The sequence below is a fragment of the Natator depressus genome, chromosome 2 (genome assembly GCF_965152275.1).
Source record: "Natator depressus isolate rNatDep1 chromosome 2, rNatDep2.hap1, whole genome shotgun sequence".
NCBI classification, from domain to species: domain Eukaryota; kingdom Metazoa; phylum Chordata; order Testudines; family Cheloniidae; genus Natator; species Natator depressus.
In genome coordinates this window covers 215565-239336 of record NC_134235.1, presented here as the reverse complement: position 1 = coordinate 239336, position 23772 = coordinate 215565, and the positions used below count along the sequence as shown (strand labels likewise).

Genomic DNA, 23772 nt, shown 5'->3' with positions numbered 1-23772 from the left:
TGGACATGCACAGGTCCATGGGGCCGGATGCGTTGCATCCGAGAGTGCTAAAGGAGTTGGCGGATGTGATTGCAGAGCCATTGGCCATTATCTTTGAAAACTCATGGCAATCGGGGGAGGTCCCGGACGACTGGAAAAAGGCTAATGTAGTGCCCATCTTTAAAAAAGAGAAGAAGGAGGATCCTGGGAACCACAGGCCAGTCAGCCTCACCTCAGTCCCTGGAAAAATCATGGAGCAGGTCCTCAAGGAATCAATTCTGAAGCACTTACATGAGAGGAAAGTGATCAGGAACAGTCAGCATGGATTCACCAAGGGCAAGTCATGCCTGACTAATCTAATTGCCTTCTATGACGAGATAACTGGCTCTGTGGATGAAGGGAAAGCAGTGGACATGTTGTTCCTTGACTTTAGCAAAGCTTTTGACACGGTCTCCCACAGTATTCTTGTCAGCAAGTTAAAGAAGTATGGGCTGGATGAATGGACTATAAGATGGATAGAAAGCTGGCTAGATTGTTGGGCTCAACGGGTAGTGATCAATGGCTCCATGTCTAGTTGGCAGCCGGTATCAAGTGGAGTGCCCCAGGGGTCGGTCCTGGGGCCGGTTTTGTTCAATATCTTCATAAATGATCTGGAGGATAGTGTGGATTGCACCCTCAGCAAGTTTGCAGATGACACTAAACTGGGAGGAGAGGTAAATACGCTGGAGGGTAGGGATAGGATACAGAGGGACCTAGACAAATTGGAGGATTGGGCCAAAAGAAATCTGATGAAGTTCAACAAGGACAAGTGCAGAGTCCTGCACTTAGGATGGAAGAATCCAATGCACCACTACAGACTAGGGACCAAATGGCTAGGCAGCAGTTCTGCAGAAAAGGACCTAGGGGTTACAGTGGACGAGAAGCTGGATAGGAGTCAACAGTGTGCCCTTGTTGCCAAGAAGGCCAATGGCATTTTGGGATGCATATGTAGGGGCATTGCCAGCAGATCGAGGGACGTGATCGTTCCCCTGTATTCGACACTGGTGAGGCCTCACCTGGAGTACTGTGTCCAGTTTTGGGCCCCACACTACAAGAAGGATGTGGAAAAATTGGAAAGAGTCCAGCAGAGGGCAACAAAAATGATTAGGGGTTTGGAACACATGACTTATCAGGAGAGGCTGAGGGAACTGGGGATGTTTAGTCTACGGAAGAGAAGAATGAGGGGGGATTTGATAGCTGCTGTCAACTACCTGAAAGGGGGTTCCGAAGAGGATGGCTCCAGACTGTTCTCAGTGGTAGCAGATGAGAGAACAAGGAGTAATGGTCTCAAGTTGCAGTGGGGGAGATTTAGGTTGGATATTAGGAAAAACTTTTTCACTAGGAGGGTGGTGAAACACTGGAATGCGTTACCTAGGGAGGTGGTGGAATCTCCTTCCTTAGATATTTTTAAGGTCAGGCTTTACAAAGCCCTGGCTGGGATAATTTAATTGGGGATCGGTCCTGCTGTGAGCAGGGGATTGGACTAGATGACCTCCTGAGGTCCCTTCCAACCCTGATATTCTATGATTCGGCAAGTGACACAGGATTTTATGAGTGCTTCAGTTTGAGAGTCCATCCCTGGCCACCAATATGGATCCCGTAGACGTTGTTTGGTTCGAACAATTCCTTGATGAGTATCGTGTGCCAGGTGTATGAGTTTTGACTGTAATTCTTCTGGCATAAGGATCTGGTGTGTACCTTGTAGCACACAGCCATCAAGCAAAGAAAGTTCATCCCAAACTCTAAAATAAGGCAGCAAAACTGTTTCAAGGTTTTTAGGGTTACTGGGCCATCTCTTTGTCAGAAATTCCTGTAGTTTTTGTTGAATTGGACATGCTGAACAAGCAGCTTGAAATTGTTCTCTTGTAACTGCAGTGAGAGCACTTGTAAAGCACAACCACGACATCCTCATCCTCCGGTGGACCATCTGGTGAAGGCAAAGGCAGGCGAGAAAGGCAATCAGCGACCACATTTTGGTTTCCAGGCTTATATTCCAGTTCATAATTGAAGGAGAGTAGTCTTGCAGACCATCTAGCAGTACGGTATCCTGCTCTTTTCAGTCCTTTTGTGGTGAGCAACATTGTCAAAGGGTTGTGGTCTGTGCGCAACTTGAACGTGGGGCCCCACAGGTAAGTTCTCCATTTTTCAGTAGCCCAAGTACAAGCAAGTGCTTCTTTTTCGACTGTAGAATATTTTCTCTCAGCATTACTTAGTGTCTTTGAAGCAAATGCAACAGTCTTCTCTGTGTTGTCCTCATGAAGTTGTGTGAGGACAGCCCCAAGTCCACAATCAGAAGCATCAGTAGTTACAATTGTGGGCAATGCAGGACTGAATAGGGCAAGTACTGGACTATGTACAATCAAGTCTTTCACCGTTTCAAAACTAGCTTGTGCATCCATTGTCCTCACTAAGGTGGAACTTCCCCATAGTAATTCTCATTATGGTTCAATGACAGAAGCATAATTGGGAATGAATTTTGCATACCAGGAGGTAAGACCCAAGAAGGAACGTAAGATTTGCAAATCTGTTGGAGGAGGAGCATTTGAAATTGCCAGGATATAAGCCGGATCAGGTTTTAGTCCAGCCTGTGAAATTGTATGCCCCAGAAAGGAGAGTTCAGTTTGTCTAAATTTGCATTTGGACCTATTGAGCTTGAGGCCTGCTTTGCTGATACAGTTTAGTACAGACTGCAGGTTATTGTCATGCTCCTCCGAAGTATTTCCAAGCACAATAATATAATCCAAATAGCACTGAACTCCATGTTGATTCTTCAAAATCAATGACATCATTTTTTGGAAGGCACTTGGGGCTGATGCAAGACCATATGGAACGTGTTTAAAATGGAATAGTCCCTCATGTGTAATAAATGCTGTGAGGTCTCTGCTATCTTCGTGCAACATAACCTGGTGGTATGCGCTCTGCAAATCAAGAGTAGAAAACATCTTTGCCCCACAGAGTTCTGCAAATACTTCTTCTATGTGAGGAAGAGGATGGCTGTCAATCACAATAGCTTTATTTGGCTCCCTTAAGTCCACACAAAGGTGAATGCCTCCACCCTTCTTCTGCGTCACTACTATAAGTGAAACCCATTCCGACGAGTTAATCTCTTCAATAATGTCCTCTTGAACAAGTTTTCTAAGTTCCGCTGAAACAGCTTCCCTGACTGAAAATGGTAAGTGCCGTAATTTCTATCATACAGGCCATCACATTATTCCGCATTTTAACTTTATGCAGAAACCCATAAGCACAGCCGAGTTTCTCCTCAACCTGGTGTTGGGTCCCAGCTGAAACAGGTGTGTGTACCGCAAGAGTGCTTTGCTGAGGAAGATCGCCTTTGTGGACAATGTAGAACTCTGCAGTTACACAGCAATCACTAAAAGTAACTATTGTTGGCAGGCAGCCACGTACTGGAATATGGTTTTTCAAATAGCACACCAAGTTGCGTGGGTTCAGTAAGAGGCACATCTTTAAAGTAATGCAAATAGATGGAATCAGGTAGTATAGATACTGCTGAGCCAGTGTCCAACATTAGTTGAATAGAGTGTGATTTGCCTGAGGGTATGGCAGAAATGTTTACCGTGCACTTTATTTGTTCTGGAATATGTGCAGTAGCGATTTTGTCCACGCTCAGCACAGTAACATCTGGTATTGTAACTGCATGCACCTGTTGATTGAACTGGCTGCTGCGACATACTTTAGCAAAATGCCCAATCTTTTTGCAATGATTGCACTGAGCTACTTTTGCCGGACATCCTGTGTAGCTTGCAAGGTGTTGTGGGGATCCACAGCGAAAGTATGCTTTTACTGTATTTTGAATTTGCTGATTTGGTGGTTTTTCATTAGTTTTCCTCTTGTAATTGTTTGTTTGCAGTGATAGTGAACTTTTCTGCAAAGGAGTCACAGACTGGACTGTGCCTCCTGTATCCATGCTCATTATTTTGGCTTCAGCTGTAGCTGACTCAATCTGGTTAGCAATGGTTATTGCTTTTTCTAGTGTAAGTTGTGGTTCTAGAAGTAAGCGTTCTCTTACACGAAGCATGGTTGTTTTCTCAATGAGCTGGTCTCTAATGATCTCATCTGCTGTATTCCCAAAGTCACAAGTTACAATCAGACTCCTCAGGGAAGCAATATACTGCATTATAGTCTCTCCTGGTTTCTGCTCATGCTGGCAAAATCTGTAGCGATTAGCTACTACATTAACTTTTGGTACCAAAAAGTTCTTTAATGCAGTGAGTGCGGTCTCCTATTTATCGTCTGCAAGGGGAAAAGTGTAAAATATATGCTGCCTTTCTGCTCCAAGGCAGTGGAGTAGCAGAGCACACTTTCTTACTTCAGAAATCTCTGTAGCACTGATTGCAAGCAGATAAGTCTCAAACATATGGATCCAGGCAGTAAAAGCAATTGGAGGCTCACCTGGGCTTTGTAGAAAGGGTGCAGGTGGGTTCAGAGGCAGAAGATCCATCCTCGTTGCCAAAATGTTGTAGTAGCCAGGCAAAGTACTAACAAACTTCACCAGGACTTTATTTTTTAAAGTGGAAACCTCTTTTCCAAGCTGCTGCTGCACCCTCAGTAGCTCTGCCTCAGCCTCTTCAACTCCTCCCCCCTCCTTCCTGTTTCCTATCCTTTCAGACTCCCAACAGCCAGTGCTCCCAATTCTAATAATTACAAGCAACATCTAAACACCACACAGTGCTCTGACACAGCAGCTATGATTGAGAATCCAAAATACCATGTTGGGAGTGGAGTTGAGGGAAGAGAGAGAAGAGGAATAAAAGCACACAGAACTCAAAGTCTAAATCCAGCAAAAACAGCACATGGAGCTGCATACCCTGTGGCAATAAGTACAAGTTAAGACTGTTCCTGGAATGTGGGAACAAAGGCAAAAAGTGAATGGTTTACATCACTTTGCAAGAGTTTGCAAGCACTAGCAGAGAGCACACAGCATGAGCAAAAAACAGCACCATTAGCTCAGAGGATTCTTCATAGGAGCAATGGAGACCACTGCAGCAGATGATTGGACTGTCAACCTGGAAGCAAATGGGACATTTATTACTTTTAAGTTGGACACTGATACACAAGCCAATGTCTTGCCAGAAACACTGTTAGTAACTGGAAGATAAAGCTACAGGTAGCAGGTAAACCTCAGGGCTTATAGGGGTGCGCTCATTCCCACTACATGGGTACATGAACTAAATGTATAGGTAAATAACAAACTGTATCTTGCAACTTTGTATGTAGTATAGTTGTAGCCGTGTCAGTCCCAGGATATTAGAGAGATAAGGTTGGTGTGGTAATATTTTTTATTGGACTTGTCTCTCCCACCAACAGAAGTTGGTCCAATAAAAGATATTACCTCACCCTCCTTGTCTCTCTTTTCCGATTTGTAATAGTACCAGGGAAAAGTGTACCTATTATTGGATTAAAAGTATGTCAAGCCATTGGTCTCATCAAGAAGATGCATTCAGGGAGGATCAGGGAACCAAAACAATTGAGGAAGAGTTTGAAAAAATGTTTCTCAGGAAATAGGGAAGATCTCAAAGTACAAAAAAAAAAGGATGGGGAGGGGAAGAGCCCAACCATCCCACAATTAACACCCCTAACATTTTCCACTACCTGCAAGTGGAGAAATTTTGTAGAAGATGGCTGATGCTAAATATTTTTTGTTGTTAAACTCTTAAGGTATGCATCAGCAGGCTTCTGGCAAGCCTATTGGGAAAACAAAGCACATTTGTGCACATTCAGTGCCCCCTTTGGGAGACACTGTTTCTGCAGATTGCCATTTGGATTCTGTTCAACACCCAGCATGTTTCACCAGAAAATACAAATTTTTTTTTGATCCTATGGAGGGTACTAAGGTTTACATAGATGACATTTTCATCAGGGAGGGGGGTGGAGTAGGGGATCCAAAACAATAGAAGAGCATGACCAGAGGCTCCACACATCTTTGTCTGGAGCTGATGGGCTGAACAAAAATGTAAATTCTGTACAACAGAAATAACAAACCTGGGAGAGAAGTTAACACAGCAAGGTTGAGGCCATCAACAACATGCCTGCCCCAGTAGACAAGGAAGAAATACAGAGATTCCTCGGAATCATGAACTATGTAGGGAAATTTGTGCCTACTTTAGCTGCCCGAACCAGCAACCTGAGCTGTATTATGCAAAGCTGTCCAATGAACATGGTGTGCAAATCTTAATAAAGAGAAACTGAAGGAATTAGAGCAGGGGTGGGCAAACTTTTTGGCCTGAGGGCCACATCTGGATATGAAAATTGTATTGCAGGCCATGAATGCTCACAAAATTGGGGGCTGGGGTGCGGGAGGGGGTGAGGGCTCCATCTGGGGGTGCGGGCTCTGGGGTGGGGCCAGAAAATGAGGAGTTCAGGGTGCAGGAGAGGGTTCCAGGCTGGGGCAGGGGGTTGGGATGCAGGGTAGGCGGGTGAGAGCTCTGGCTGGGGATGCGGGCTCTGGGGTGGGCTGGGGATGAGGGGTTTGGGGTGCAGGAGGGTGCTCCAGGTTGGGACCAAGGGATTTGGCGGTTGGGGAATGGGAGGAGGTCAGGGTGCAGGCTCTGGGCAGTGCTTACCTCAAGCAGCTCATGGAAGCAGCAACACGTCCCCTCTCCAGCTCCTATGCGGAGGTGCGGCCAGGTGGCTCTGCGTGGTGTCCCATCCGCAGGCTCTGCAGTGGTGTCTGTGGTTCCCAGTCAATGGGAGCTGCAGGGGGTGGCATTTGGGGCGGGGGCAGCGTGTGGAGCCCCCTAGCTACGCCTACGCGTAGGAGCTGGCGGGGGGACATGCCACTGCTTCCGGGAGCTGCACGGAGCCATGGCATGCACGGAGTGAGGCGAGCCCCAACACCACTCCCCAGCAGGAGCTCAAGGGCCGGATTAAAAGGTCCAATGGCCTGGACGTGGCCCATGGGCCGTAGCTTGCTCACCCCTGAATTAGAGGACCCAGTTCTGAGGTACCGTGACAGTAAGCACAAAACTAAGTTGTCCCCAGATGTTGCCAAGGAAGGTATTGGCACATGACAGTATGGTCAGAATTGGAGACCAGTGGCTTATGCACCATGGGGATTAACAAAAACTGAGTGTTAATATGCTCAAATAGAGAAGGAAGCTTTGGCCTTATTCCATGGGCGTAAAAGTTTAACATATTTATTTATGGGAGGTCTGTGTTATGTGAAACAAACCATATATCACTTATTACCAGTGCCAAAAGGGGTCAAGCAACCCCCACCTCTGCCCCACAATACATAGATTATTTTTTCAGTTACAAATGTATGATTTGTAAATTGAATACAAACCTGGGAGAAATTTGATGGTTGCAGACACATTCTCTAGAGCATTTGACAAAAGTGCAATGGAACAAAGTCCAGATTTTGCACATGTCATTCTGATTAAAAAAATCTGTCCAGGTGTAACACCAACAGACCCCAGTCTTTAGTGGGCAGGGTCGAACCTGGGACCTCTGGAGCTTAGAGCATGAGCCTTTACCGCATGAGTGAAAAGCCAACTGACTGTTAGCTATCGCTGTAGATCAGACTCATTTTATCTCTCTCTAAGTGGTCTTGGTGCTACTAGATGGGACAGAACACCACACCCAGGAGGTGTGTGTTACACCTGGAAATCAGGCTCCTTCTGCCATCCCCAAGTCACTGCAGCACCAGCCCGTCCCAGTGCTGACTCTCTTGCTGACACACCCACTTTCTGTCAGCCTCAGGGACACATTCCTGCTTGCAGCTTCCCCCAGGATCTCCAGCATCACACCCTGCATGCAGCCTCCACCAACCCCACAGGACAGAACAGTCATCCTGCATTAATCACAGCTGAGGCCAACAGTACAGAAGACAGAGTATCCAGTGTACTTGCAGCAAGAGGACACACTCCTTTTGCATAGAAATACAGTGAGGGACAGTGCCATGCTACAGCTATTTTTACTCCAGAGGTCCCAGTCAAGGCCCCGGTATGCTGTGTGCGGCACAGAGTAAAGACCATCCCCTGTCCTAGAGACAAGACTGACAGAAATAGACCAGAAGTAATAGCCAGGCAACACTTATACAACATGTCACAAGTAGAGAGTTAGTTCTATCTCCCCTCACAAACCAATGCCGCATCGCTGACAAGAGGCCCCAGCCAACCTGCCATACTACTTGCTACTCTGAGTCAGGCTGGAAGAAACACAGAGCAAGAAGATACCCTCCTTTCACACATAAACCTGAGAGTAAAACACTTCACACACCAACTAGACTACATGCATACCTGAGCCATTTGTGACAAAGTGAAGATGATGCTCCCATGACATGAGAGTGACAGCTGGATGACACAACAGGATTAAAAATGAGTAAATTGATAAATTGAAAAAAAATTGTAAATGGGGAATTATTATCCAATGAGGATTTGTTTCTAGAGGGGGTCTCGCAGGAATCTGTTCCGGGCCCAATGCTATTTAGTATCAATGATCTAGAGCAAGCGTGGGCAAACTACGGCCCACAGGCTGCGTCCGGCCCGTCAGACCTTTTAATCCGGCCCTTGAGCTCCCACCAGGGAGCAGCACTGGGGGCTTGCCCCACTCTGGCGCTCCAGCCGGGGAGTGAGCTTGGGGGCCTGCCCCACTCTGTGCATGCCATGGCTCCGCACGGCTCTTGGAAGCAGCAGCATGTCATCCCTCTGGCTCCTACGCGTAGGGGCAGCTAGGGGGCTCCGTATGCTGCTCCCGCCCAAGCACCAACCCCCGCAGCTACCATTGGCTGGGAACCATGGCCAATGGAAGCTGCAGGGGCAGCATCTGCAGATGGGGCAGTGCACAGAGCTGCCTAGTCCAGCTACTGCAGACAGAGGAGAACTTAACAGGCTCTGTAGCATCACCTCTTTCCTCCTTCTTCCCAGCAGCAGAGACAGTAGGACGCAGTCATCAAATGAGCGAAACTGCAATGGCTATAGCTCTTAAAATACATATTGTGTCTATATAAAACCTCCCTCCATCAATGAGATGCCTCCAACAGCTAGAGGATCTCCACCCTCTCAAGAGGAGCAGAACCTGGGTCTCTCCCTCACCTCTAGGAACCAGTTTAGCAGCTAAATCTCGTGGGTCTGGAAGTTTTTAATTTGTGACCCACGAAGCAGTATCTTGGTCTCTCCAATTCCCTTGCACTGCTGCCAGGTCCCAGCACTGCATCAGGACATGGGTTGCTTGGAGCAAGTAAATGGAGGGGGAGTATAATGTCAGCCTCCCATTTGCACCTCTGCTTTGCACTACTCTAGGCTTCTCTAGCATTGGCCGTTCCCAGAACACAGCAGCAGTCTAGCACACAGGGTTGTTGAGAACATTTTCTATACCTTGGCATCTGACGCATCACCAGCAGCTCACCTTAACTCAGTTCCCTGGGGAGTGAAGTAGTCAACTGATCTCTGAGTATCTGACACACCATAGATCACCACCACTGTCACTGAGGCTGACCATCCAGTTCTGTTCCAGGACTTTATTAGCATAACATGCTACGTGAGAGTTGCCAAAGTGCAAAAGAGAGACAGACCCCTCACACCCAAAGGACTGAGGTCAAAGCACTGAGTGGCTAGGCAGCAGTTCTGCAGAAAAGGACCTGGGGGTTACAGTGGACGAGAAGCTGGATATGGGTCAGCAGTGTGCCCTTGTTGCCAAGAAGTCTAACAGCATTTTGGGCTGTATAAGTAGGAGCATTGCCAGCAGATCGAGGGGCGTGATCATTCCCCTCTATTCGGCACTGGTGAGGCCTCATCTAGAGTACTGTGTCCAGTTTTGGGCCCCACACTACAAGAAGGATGTGGAAAAATTGGAAAGGGTCCAGTGGAGGGCAACAAAAATTATTAGGGGGCTGGAGCACATGATTTATGAGGAGAGGCTGAGGGAACTGGGATTATTTAGTCTGCAGAAGAGAAGAATGAGGGGGGATTTGATAGCTGCTTTCAACTACCTGAAAGGGGGTCCCAAAGAGGATGGATCTAGACTGTTCTCAGTGGTAGCAGATGACAGAACAAGGAGCAATGGGGGAGGTTTAGGTTGGGTATTAGGAAAAACTTTTTCACTAGGAGGGTGGTAAAGCACTGGAATGCGTTACCTAGGGAGGTGGTAGAATCTCCTTCCTTAGAGGTTTTTAAGGTCAGGCTTGACAAAGCCCTGGCTGGGATGATTTAGTTGGGGATTGGTCCTGCTTTGAGCAGGGGTTGGACTAGATGACCTCCTGAGGTCCCTTCCAACCCTGATATTCTATGATTCTATTATTCTAAAGCCAGACAAATTAAGACTAGATATAAGGTGCAGATTTTTAACAGTGTTACCACATTTGCCCATTACTTTGGGGTATGCTCATTTATTAGGGTTTTTGTAGGGAAAGAACAATGGTTCAAGGGAGAACACTAGATTTGTTTATGGGTAAACTGATGGCTCAAGGGAGTATCCCAAAGTTGTTTTGTTCAGGCTAGACAACAGGAACTGATCATTCCTGGCTTTGGGCGATGTTCCTTGGAGGGAGCTCACAGTACAATTAGGAAGCTTCACTATTTTGGATACCAATAAAGGATTTATTACTAGAATTGGTCTGATAACTACAGAGCTGCGTGTATGCAGGCGTGGGTTCATTAACATCTGGAGCAGAGATCCCCCACCATACAGTGCTTCCCTGCTTTTCTAGTTCCAGAGTTCCGTGCGATTCTTGCCTTGGAATCTCTTTTCTCCATTCTGTGTGCTAATGGAGATGCCTCCCTGTCCCATCTTCGATGCAACTGAGCCTAGGGGAGTTTCCTTAATCCTGTAACCTTTGTCCCAGGGGTTTAGGTGTGTTTCCCACTGCCTTTTCATTGCTTTTTGTAAGTCTTTCTTCTGATGCAGATTTGGTTCAAGCAGAGGCTGTTGGGGTGGGGGACGTCTTTTGTGAGTCAGACAGGCTGGGTGTTGCGCCCAGGTTCCCCAAGAACACAGAGCTGATAGGTAACAACACTGAGGGTAATTAACCATCAGAACAATTTACCAAAGGCTGTGGGGAATTCTCCATCACCTGGAGTCTGTAAATCAAGTTTGGATCTTTCTAGAAGAGCTGCTCTATCTCTGGCAGGAGTTATTTGGCTTGAAGCAGGAATCCCTGGGCGAGGTTCTCTGGCCTGTATTAAACTGAAGTTCAGCCTAGATGATCAGAATAGTTTTTTCTGTCCCCCCCCCCCCCCCCCCCCCGAGTCTGTCTAGGACATATAACATTCTGAGCCACATTCATCCAGCCATTGCCATCTGCACACCTGACAGTAAGAGGACATCCCCCAGCATACGCAAAACACAAGAGAGACACCTTGCACCCAGCACTGGATTAGGCAATCGTGAGGCCTAGAAACACCACTACAGAGTTCCCTGTGGCTTCATCCCTGCAGCACTGTAGCCCCACTCTCACATAAGGGTCCCCTCACCTTTCCCAGATTGGCAAGGGTTATACTCTGGGTCCCCAATCTCCTCTTCCTCCAGGAGCAGCAGATCTGAAACCCCCCACCACACCCCACCCTACTCTACCCTTTATAAGCAGCATGGGATCCCTCTCCCCTAGGAGAAAGGAAGGGCAGCCGAAACTCCCACAGTACTTACCTCAGCTACAGGGGTGTCTCTGATTGGGTGGGTGGCCCAGGCCCTCTTTACTCTTCTCTTATTACAGAGAGTTCTCTGCTGGTCATTGACAGGGCTCCTGGAACCGTGGGGCTGGGAGTTAATGCTCCAGTGAGAATCAGTTCCACCCTCTCAGAATCAGGTTCCAGATGCTCTGCAGAACGCATAGGCATGTTGCTAGTTTAGTTGCCTTTCAGGTACATTTCCAAGCTTTTGTCCAACCCGAAGTGCGCGCGCGCGCGCACACACACACACACACACACACACACACACACACCACCACTCTCAGACTCAAATATACAAGGCAGACAGCAAGACAACATTCCATACACCCACATACCAAGAGACAGAGACAATGCACACACACACACGACTACACACTAAACTAGTCTATACTATGATTAGGGTACCATCAAGATAAACAAGGAACTTAAATTTAGGATCTTCTAATCCATCAGCAGAAATTGTGACCCAGACAGACACAAGTGTATGCAAATTACACAGACTCCAACATCAAGTAAAGTCCTAATGTAACTCACAACATCAACAAACCAACACCTCCCTACAGCTAGACTAGAGCTGAGAAGGCAAAGCAGGCCTGCAAAAAACAGAAACCTGATTTCAATTTCAGGAGCACAGTAGAAAAAAAAAACACAACAGGGAAAATTCCTAAAGAGAACCTAAGCTAATGGCCAACTAACCAGTCAGGAAGGTAGGAAAAAAAGCTTCCAACAACCATAATCCAAGACCCTGCCCTCAGGTCTGTCTTTATTCTCAAATAAGAGTTTCAGAACAAGAGTAAATAAAGTGTGAAGGCGAGGTACTAACCTAAACTTTCCCAGCTCCCATCAGATGGGAGAGAAGAGACCTCACCTTTCTCTTTAGTAGCCCTTCCTAGCTACTAGGACATACCCAAGTTCTTCTTGCCAGCTACACCTACCCACAGAGGTGTTTCTAGCTTCCTGTAGGCTCCTAATCATATGCCCTGGTGGCTATAATTCCCAGTTTTAAAGGATCCAAGGGCTTGAAGAGGTGCACAGCGATGTATGAGTGTACCGCTTCATCCAGTGCCCTGTTTCACAAAATAATTAATTTAAAAGCGAGACTGATAGTTTGTTTCACTGACGTCCAGCTAATATCCAGACAAATTATACTTGCTTTAACAAAAAGTCTAGACTGTTACAAAAAAATAAAAAATCTAACTTTAGAAAGCCTGAAAATGAACAGCTAAGGCATCCTGCTTTATAATCCCTTATCACTCACCATCACACCTTCCCAATTTACACCATCCTCCCAACCATAACTTTGAACAAATATATGCTAATATGTCAAAGTAACACATTAGTAGGTGACCGTACAATCCCATTTCCTTGCCAAGAGATCAATTTCCAAGCCACTATAACACTGATATATAATGCCTCGCATACCGCAAAAAAAGCTGTATATACGGTAATTACTATCCAGTGCACTTGACATCTGTTCACTGTCTCCCACTATTTTACCATGCATGATCCCTACGCATAGCCATTTGGGAGGAGGAAGGTGTCAATGGGGATGAGGGTGATGGTTAATGTTGGCTATTAGCTCCCTGCTCTTTATTCCTTTCCTGCAGCTCCCCTGCCCCTCATGGCTCGCCGGTCCCAGAGCTCCTCACAGGGGGACAACCCCCTGGACCCTAACTACCTGCCACCCCATTACAAGGAGTATTACCGGCTGGCTCTGGATGTGCTAGCTGAGAAGGGGCAAGAGAATTATCATCATTTCCTGGATGAAGAAGGAGCCCCTGACTTTCTCTGCAGCACAGAGGTTGAGCACATCACTCAGCATCTCCAGAAGCCCCAGTATGCCAACCAGGAGGGCAGCTGCGTGGATGCCATGCATGACAATGACATGGACGGATCCTCTGGGACTTATTGGCCTATGAATTCTGACCTTGCTGTCCCTGAGCTTGATCTGGGCTGGCCAATGGTCTTTGGATTCAAGGGTACTGAGGTAACAACTCTGGTGCAGCCACCACCCCCAGATAATCCCAGCATCAAGGAAGAAGCCCGTAGGATGATCCGAGCTGCACAACAGGTGAGATTGAACAAAGGCCAGGAACCAACAGAACTGAAGGGGATGGGGCAGGATGCGGCAGCTCTGCACTGATTCCCTCTTCTATTCCCTGTGCAAAATTACACTCAGGACCCCTTAGGCCACTCTGACAATTGAAAGGGGTTTTACTGGACTGGAAGCAGCTCCCTGAGACTCCCCTCATACAGGGGCCTCCCTAGTTTGTGTAGAGCAGTGTAAAGGCTCTGCATTGGCATTCCTCCCAGTCCCTGGCATGGGGAGGGAAAGGGAGGGTGTTGGATGCACGGCCAGCATTCACTGTACTACAGTTATTCTCTGCTGCCAAGAGGCCATAGGAAACTGCATAAGTTAGAGCAGCCCTGAGGCTATGCTACACCAGAGGTTACACAGGACTCTGCATGGTCTCAGAACACGAGGAGCCCAAAGATGGCTTAAAGACACCACCCCCACTGCCAACTTTAAAGAATATAGGCAATACCTACAGAATGGGGGAATTGTATCTTGCAAAGCTGTAAATCCTGAAAAGGATTGAGGGGGTCACAGTGGACAGGCTACTGAACATGAGCTCCCACTGAGACATGGTAGATGTATAAAACAAAGAGAGTGAATGCGTGTAGGGAAGTGATTTTTACATTGGTGAGTCCGATCCTGGAATACTGCGTCCAGGTTTAGTGTCAACATTTTAAAAAGTGTGTTGAAAAAGTGGAGAAGATATAAAGAAGAACCACAAAAATGATTCCAAGGCTGGGAAAAAAAATGCTTTACAGTAAGAGAAAGGACTCAGTCTGTTCAGCTTATCAAAAAGATGTTTAAGAGGTGACTTGATTATGATGTAGAAGTATCTTAATGGGGAGAAAAAAACAGCTATTAAAGGTCTCTTTAATTTAGCAAAAATAAAAGGAGGAGTTGTGGCACCTTAGAGACTAACAAATTTATTTGAGCATAAGCTTTTGTGAGCTACAGCTCACTTCATCGGATGCATGCAGTGGAAAATACAGTTGGGAGATTTATATACATAGAGAACATGAAACAATGGGTGTTACCATACACCCTGTAATGAGAGTGATCAGGTAAGGTGAGCTATTACCAGCAGGAGAGCAGGGGGAAGGGGGGTACCTTTTGTAGTGATAATCAAGGTGGGCCATTTCCAGCAGTTGACAAGAATGTGTGTGTGGGGTGGGGGGAAGAATGGGAAATAGTTTTACTTTGTGTAATGACACATCACTCCCAGTCTTTATTCAAGCCTAAGTTCATTGGCACCCTGACAGCAGGATTGTCTGGCTATGTAGACTCCCTCCTCAGGCCCTACACTACCAGCACTCCCAGCTATCTTCGAGACACCACTGACTTCCTGAGGAAACTACAATCCATCGGTGATCTTCCTGAAAACACCATCCTAGCCACTATGGATGTAGAAGCCCTCTACACCAATATTCCACACAAAGATGGACTACAAGCCGTCAAGAACACTATCCCCGAAAATGTCACGACAAACCTGGTGGCTGAACTTTGTGACTTTGTCCTCACCCATAACTATTTCACATTTGGGGACCTTCAAATGAGCGGCACTGCTATGGGTACCCGCAGGGCCCCACAGTATGCCAACATTTTTATGGCTGACTTAGAACAACGCTTCCTCAGCTCTCGTCCCCTAACGCCCCTACTCTACTTGCGCTACATTGATGACATCTTCATCATCTGGACCCATGGAAAAGAAGCCCTTGAGGAATTCCACCATGATTTCAACAATTTCCATCCCACCATCAACCTCAGCCTGGACCAGTCCACACAAGAGATCCACTTCCTGGACACTACGGTGCTAATACGCGATGGTCACATGAACACCACCCTATACCGGGAACCTACGGACCGCTATGCCTACCTACATGCCTCCAGCTTTCATCCTCACCACACCACACGATCCATCGTCTACAGCCAAGCTCTGCGATACAACCACATTTGCTCCAACCCCTCAGACAGAGACAAACACCTGCAAGATCTCTATCAAACATTCTTACAACTACAGTACCCACCTGCTGAAGTGAAGAAACAGATTGACAGAGCCAGAAGAGTACCCAGAAGTTACCTACTACAGGACAGGCCTAACAAAGAAAATAACAGAACGCCACTAGCCATCACCTTCAGCCCCCAACTAAAACCTATCCAACGCATCATCAAGGATCTACAACCTATCCTGAAGGATGACCCATCACTCTCACATATCTTGGGAGACAGGCCAGTCCTTGCTTACAGACAGCCCCCCAACCTGAAGCAAATACTCACCAGCAACCACACACCACACAACAGAACCACTAACCCGGGAACCTATCCTTGCAACAAAGCCCGTTGCCAACTGTGTCCACATATCTATTCAGGGGCCACCATCACAGGGCCTAATCACATTAGCCACATTATCAGAGGCTCGTTCACCTGCACATCTACCAATGTGATATATGCCATCATTTGCCAGGGATGATGGCCCCTCTGCCATGTACATTGGCTAAACTGGACAGTCTCTACGTAAAAGAATAAATGGACACAAACCAGATGTCAAGAATTATAACATTCAAAAACCAGTAGGAGAACTCTTCAATCTCTCTGGTCACTCGATTACAGACCTAAAAGTGGCAATTCTTCAACAAAAAAAACTTCAAAAACAGACTCCAACGAGAGACTGCTGAATTGGAATTAATTTGCAAACTGGATACAATTAACTTAGGCTTGAATAAAGACTGGGAGTGGATGTGTCATTACACAAAGTAAAACTATTTCCCCATGTTCCTCCCCCCCTGTTCCTCACACGTTCTTGTCAACTGCTGGAAATGGCCCACCTTGATTATCACTACAAAAGGTTTTTCCCACCTGCCTCTCCTCCCTCCGCTCTCCTGCTGGTAATAGCTCACCTTACCTGATCACTCTTGTTACAGTGTGGATGGTAACACTCATTGTTTCATGTTCTCTGTGTATATAAATCTCCCCATTGTATTTTCCACTGAATGCATCCGATGAAGTGAGCTGTAGCTCACGAAAGCTTATGCTCAAATAAATTTGTTAGTCTCTAAGGTGCCACAAGTCCTCCTTTTCTTTTTGCGGATACAGACTAACACGGCGGCTACTCTGAAACCTTTAATTTAGCAGATAGGCTACAAGCTGAAGACAAATTAAAATTAGAAATAAAGCACACATTTTTAATAGTGATGGTGGTTAGCCATTGGAACAAGTTACCAAGGGAAGTGTTGGGTTCTTCATCTCTTGATGGTTTCAGATCAAGACAGGATGCTTTGTTGGAAGATATGCTCATTCAAACCCAAAGTATCATGGACAGTAGGGGGTAATGGTGAAATTCTCAGGCCTGTGTTAGGCAGGAAATTAGACTAGGGATATGTCTATGCTACAAGCACTGCAGGCCATGCCGCTGTAGCATAGACACTTACGACAGTGACGTGAGGGTTTTTTCATCCCAGTAGTAATCCCACCCACCCCCTCAGCAGGGAGTAGCTAGGGCAGTGGATGAATTCTTCCATTGACCTAGCCGCATCTACAGTGGGGTTAGGTCAACCTAGCTGTCATGCAGGGCATGAATTTTTTCATAGCCCTGAGTGATGTAGCTAGGTCAACCTAAGTTTTAGGTGTAAATCAGACCTAGATGATCTAATGATTCCTTCCAGCCTTAAAGTGTAAGAATTCTTACTCTCGGGACACGAAGTGAGTCCAGAAGGGGCAGGTGCCAGAGTGGGGACAGAACAGGTCCAGCAGGGTATGTGCTGTCAGGGTAGGGGGAAGGAATGCAGCAAGTACAACAGAGGCAGATGCTGGGGTGGGAGGGACTGTGCTGTAAGCAGCTGCCAGTGAATGCTCATATATAGGGATGACGAAGGCAGGCCTGAAACTGGACTGTCCTTACCTAACTCTCTCTCCCACAGGTAGTAGCTATAGTGATGGACGTTTTCACAGATGTGGATCTGCTGAGTGAGGTGCTGGATGCTGCTGCCCGCAGGGTCCCTGTGTATATCCTCCTGGACGAAATGAACTCCCAGCTCTTCCTAGACACAGCTGCTAAGTGCAAAGTCAACCTCAACTATGTGGAGGTGACCTGGGCGGGTTCATCGCTGGGACCCTATGGTCTGGTCCTGAAGAGCTGGGGGGCGGGGGGAGGGAGGGGTTTACAAGGCAGATGGGTGTAAGGGGCCAGGAGAGAAAGGATTTATCTCAGTAATGAGGGGAGATAAAGGCGGGAGGAAGCCTGGGTAGTGTCATGATGAGACACTGTAGCTGGACAGAAAGGCAAATAGAGAAGCTAGTGCTGATGTTATGGGAGAGATGGGTATGAAGAAATGAGCTAATGGGGGACAGGGGGAGGGCAAGAGCAGCTGCTGCCTTTGGAAGTCACTGCCTCATCTCTTTGCTGGTTTGCAGTTCCTGAGGGTCCGGACAGTTTCTGGCCCCACCTATTACTGCCGCACGGGGATGTCCTTCAAAGGGCATGTGAAAGAGAAGTTCCTGTTGGTGGACTGCATGGTGGTGCTAAGTGGCAACTACAGGTGAGGGGGTGTAGGGAGGGACTGCAGAATGGCATGGCCCTGTCTCCATTAGGAAGAGATGCTGGTGGAAGAGGGCGCTCTAACTATGACAACTAAATGTCAGTGGCAAGGTTGTATCCCTTAAACTCGACATTGGCACACAATGCACGATTATTCCAAGGGATAATATATAATTCTGTAGCTAAGGAAACTACAGAAGTCTAAAGCCAAGCTTGTTTCATATCCAGGACATAAAATATCTGTACAAAGGTTAGTAATTGTTACAACTAATTTAAACACTCAAAATCACTGCAGACACCAGCAGTGCTAGGGACGCTAAGTCCAAATACCACCTGGCTGAAGCCACAACATAATCAGCCCAGACTGAGTCATGTCAGTGATTGTGTCCTGAGAAAACATAGTCAGGTTTTTGAAATATTTTTTTATTTCAGCCCAGCACCAAACCTAAGTGTTATCATAGAATAATTAAAGTTGCTAAAAAGATGGGTGGGTTATTAAAATCAGCATCTAGTTACAAGTATGGGAGTGACTATTGCATAATATTAATATATAGAAGTTACTATGTCAATGGCTGTGTTATACTTCTGAGTTTAGATAGGTCAATCTAATGAAAACAGCATACTAAGTACTTTTGGTACTAAAGTGAGTGGCCCCACATTAAAAACCCAGATAAGGAAAATTATTACCTCATTGAGGCAGGGAGCATGCTGTATGGATCTTGCTGAGAGAGTGAGATAATACTTTTGAGGAATGGGGTGCTCTTCCTTGCAGGGGAGTCCTTGTCTCAGTGCTGTACAGGTGGGTACTTTATTTACAAATAAAAAGAATGTATTAAAATAACTTTAAAATATTTAATTAAAAAAAATTCAGCACGGGACAATCATATTAGCATATTTTACCATAACCCTCATCCTCCTTTCCCCCATCCCCTCTTCTCTGTGGTTACCACTTGATATGTTAGATCTCTCAGTTTAGAACGTGAGCCTATTAGTTTTGGGACTGACTGATGCCCAATAATCAATAATTGTTAATGGGGGAACTCTTGTGGGCTGTAGAAAGCTGCCAGAGTAGTACTTGGTGCTAGTAGAAGGCTAGATCTAGTGCATGGTGGATGTGAAGTGGTGCCACTGATTTGACACATCAGATGCTAACCACATCTCATCTTTTCTGTATCTTGGTACAGTTTTATGTGGTCCTTTGAGAAGATTCATCGAAGCATCGCTCACATCTTCCAAGGGGAGCTGGTGTCCAGCTTTGATGAAGAATTCCGAATTCTGTTTGCTCAGTCAGACCCTCTCATTCCTCCAGCCAATGTCTTGGTGAAGGCAGAGAACCCATTTACCATGGCCCCCTTTGGCAACAATATGCCCTTCTTTCCAAAGAAACCACACCTGCTATTCCAGAGGGATGACACTGTCTTTCCGCCCTTCATGGACAGAGTTGATCCAGACAGATACTTCTTGTCAGCCTTTAGACGGGATGAACTGATGCGCCACAGTATGGAGGGGTCAGCAATGCGCATGTATTCTAAGAAGGCAGAAATGGAGAATTCTCAGATTGATCCTGTCAGAGGTTTATTTCGCTCCAGGCAGTTAGAGCTGGATTCCTTTAAGAGGCACAGCTTTGCTGAAGGAACCTTTGAAAACTTTTCTTCCTCAAAGCAGTGTTCTAGGCAGATGTTCATGAACAATCTGGATGACTTTAAAATGCAGTCCAGTCACTTTCAAAAGGACCAGTTCTACCAGTATCAATTTGAACATCCCTATGGTTCCAGCAGGCCTCAGGGGTTCTTTGAGCGAATCCGAGGGGGTAGGCCGGGATTCAATGAAATGGAGGACTATGCACAGGACCCCAGATACCCTGAACTTGAATCCCACTTCCCACAAGAGGGTTTCCCCTTAAGGCTAGATTATGAGCATTCAAATTCTTCCAGGGAAGTGAGGCATGGTTCTGACCAGGTAAACCCTGCAGGGCTGATGTCACTAAGGAGGCAAAACATAGGGCAGAAATTCATGTGCCAGACATCCCCCACACAGAAGCAGAGCCTGGAACAACGACTGTTTTTACAAGACCAGGACCCAGATCAGGACAAGAAGACCCAGGAAAATAGAACAGGTTTGCGTAACTGGAGGATTTCTTCATACCTGAGTGCATACCAGTCAGAACCAGGAGACGAAGGCATCCCAATGCCCATGGAATCAGAGTCATATAATGATGTTTTGAGCCTTGGAGAGCCCCTCACAAAGCACCCCAGTGACCTGATCCCATCTTTCAAGTCTCCTATGTCATTTAATAATAAATCATTGGGAATTGAAAGCGCCAAAGAGTCGGCAGGTACTGAGAGAGCAGGCGAGGAGACCTCCCTTGCGAAACAGGATTCCTTTAGGTCCAGGATAAATCCTTTGATCCAGAGGAGCTCAAGGCTCAGATCTTCTTTGATTTTTAATGCTGCCAATTTAGATCAGCAGAATATGACAATGGAGAAGGTTCAGATGATCCAAAAGGAGCAAATGTCCAGTGATATTATAAAAGACAATGAAACTATAAAGGCAGCCACCTCTTCTAAAGTGGCAGAGCTTTTAGAGAAGTACAAAACTGTGGGCAAAGACAGAGAGAGTGCTACAGTTAGTCACACCAAAGCTGTTTCCAGTTTTCTACAGGAAGAATCTCAGAATGCAGAGAAAAAATGTACCAAAGCTGTGCAATACAAGATCCTGGAGAGTAGGGTGCTAGACTCAAAAGAATCCTTCAGTAGTTACAAGATGCACATTGAGTCTGAGAAACAGCTTGGTATGTCTTCCTCAGCCACCCAGCTCCTTGACACACTAAGTAAAGATCCTATAACAAATATTAGCAGCAAAATGGAAAAATTATCTTCTCGGTTCTGTCCCATAGACAGCAAACCTACTCTTCCAATGAAGGAGAACCTGATGTTTGTAGGAGACACTCAGAAGCTTGCTCTGCCAGAGAAGAGGGAGAAACTGACATTCAGAAGAGACACACAGGAACTAGCTGACACAGAATTCAAGAAACCACAGGCTAGGATAAGCACCACATCAATTCCTGAAAGTTTATCCAAGAATCAAGGGTCTGACAGCTCTCTCAATAAATCCGAGGAAGAGGGTGCCAAACAGGAACAGAGTCCATTGGAATTTTTTAGGAAAGGGTCGCTAAGGTTGAAACAGTTGCTGAATCCAAAAGGTGAAAAGAAATCAGAGGAAGAAACCATTCTTGAGAGTGGAAAGTTTGACAAGCAGACCATGAGCCTTAAACGATCTTCAAAGGGGGATTTTCAGGAAGTGATGGAGGAAGAGAAATCCCAAAGGATCACAACAGCACCTGCTTTCAAAAGCAACCAGCCATCTCAGACCAGGTTTGCTTCTTCCACGGCAAACATCCTATACAGCAGCAACCTCCGTGATGACACAAAGGTGATTCTGGAGCAAATTTCTGCCAACAGTCAGAAGAACAGAGCTGAGTTGGCCAAGCAATTACCTTCCACAAGTAATCCTGATCTTACCAAGTCTTCCAGCAGCTTGGAATGTAAAGGCGAGAAGGAGAAAAGCTGCAACATTAGCAGGTCAGAAAGTTTTGGGAGCCATAAGAGGAATCCTCAGAGGCAACCATCAGAGGACAGAGATACCCTTCTGAAAAAGATGGAGAATATGCGAAAGGAGAAACGGGTCTATAGTAGGTTTGAGGTCTTCTGCAAGAAGGATGAACAACCAGTTCAGAGTGATGGGGAATATGACACAGATGCCAAAGACAAGAAAATGGGAAAATTGATGCCCAAACTCCTGGGGACCTTCAAAACCAAAAAGTGACCTTAGAAATCCTGCCTAAATCCCAACTCCAGGGGCTGTAATTACTGTCTGTCAATGGAGAAATGGGAGGTTATGCTTCAGTGATGGACACTAGTAACATACTGAATACTCCTTCATGTTGTTGAGTGCGCAGTTGTGCAACACTGGCCTCCTACAGCATGATTTCCTCATATAGTTACATGGTGAAAGGCAATTTTACTGCAATAGGATCCAAATTATAAAAAAATTAAATCAACAGATTGTTTAAAACAAAAATAAAGTGGAGTCTATTTATCATCTGCAGAGGGAAGCTCCTCAGCAGACAGAACAAGCTTGCTATTATTCGGGGAGGGGTGAAACTATAATGCAAAGCTCTGCCCTGAGCCAGGGAAGTCCGTACTTCTCATTTACAAGAACAATGCTGATTTTTGGATATTTCTCAGGTTGTGGTCCATTTTTTCCACATATGTGGTACCAGGAGGATCTTTGACAGTTTCCAGGAGCAAGATCTTGCAGTAAATTCTTTGCCCTTACCTGTAGTTATGACCCTGTTCATCGGCACATGTCCAGCTTTTATACTTAGCATTGTATAACCTTATGGGTGTTTTTAAATATAGTTCAAAATATTATTGCTTTAGAGGGGGAGGCATGAGCAGGCAGCTGGAAGGCAGCAGCAGAGGGAATTTACATGCCATGCTGGGATACAGAGGTGTCTCTAGTTTAAATTAACCAAGCTAGTAGGGCACTGAATCAAGCCTGTACAATGCAGCCTTCATCAAGCAGAATCTTCCTTGAGGGTGTACCGCCAAGAAGAGGTGTTTTCTCTCAGGGAGGGATTTGTAGCAGAGGATAAGCCATTTCAAGTGTTAGCAGGTTTCCTCATTGTGACGACAGGAGAGGGAGGAGGGGTTCAGACAAAAGGAGGAAGTAACTGAGCTTTACTGTAACTTATCTTTTCTTAAAGCTCAGCAATGTTTTTTTCTTACATAGATTTCTTTCAGGTGTTTGGTACCAGGCCTGGCCCAGACCAGCCTGTATGGTTCATACTGTGGTATTGGATTGTCTGGCAGGACAGTGGGCGGAGGGTGGGTGTCAAAAAGAAAGAAGAGCATCGTACATAAGGTTTTCTGCCTTGGGTCTGTTGTTCTTCAGCCTGGGACTCTCTCTTTTAGGCAACACAGCAGCAGTGGCAATGGGTCTGAATGCTGGAAATTATATCTGACTTTATATTTTTATCTGTGTGCCAACAGGTACAAATAAACACATTTGGTAAATTAAAAAATAAATGCATAAAAAGTCACAGCAAGCTCAAGTCCTCTGCTGGCAAGGCAGCCTAGAAGAACATCTTATAGTACCTGGGCTGTGGGAAGGGAGAAATAATTTCTTTGAAAATAGGTAACAAGACTTTTGAGAATCAGTTCTGGCCACCTTCCTTTACTCCACATCACTGCCAGAAGCTCAGTTCCCCATTACAACTGTGGTTCCCTCCCAGCCTCACAGGTTGGGAGTTTACCTGCAGTCTAGGCCATTATGTGACAACTGTAACTCTGGAAAGAGGCCCATACCTCTTATTGGAAGTGGCTGCCTTACTCCTTTGGACTGTGTTTCTAACAAGGGGAGGCAAAAGATATAAGGGCTGAGGCCTAACTCATGCATGTCAGGTGCTCCTTAGTTCCCGCAACAACAAGCAAGGTGGAAAGTCAAGCAAAAACAAA

At 46.1% G+C, this 23772-nt stretch overlaps 1 protein-coding gene across 1 annotated transcript in view; it reads left to right on the top strand.

Moving 5' to 3' along the window:
- The window catches only part of FAM83H (family with sequence similarity 83 member H), a 51468-nt gene extending 28509 nt beyond the window's left edge, over window positions 1–22959 (top strand). The window contains exons 2-5 of the mRNA XM_074942907.1: window positions 13253–13716; window positions 17637–17801; window positions 18130–18254; window positions 19438–22959. Of these exons, the coding sequence (XP_074799008.1) occupies window positions 13267–13716; window positions 17637–17801; window positions 18130–18254; window positions 19438–22078 (3381 nt within the window). The 5' untranslated portion in view covers window positions 13253–13266 and the 3' untranslated portion in view covers window positions 22079–22959. The remainder of the gene's footprint in view (window positions 1–13252; window positions 13717–17636; window positions 17802–18129; window positions 18255–19437) is intronic.
- Window positions 22960–23772: the final 813 nt, after the last annotated feature.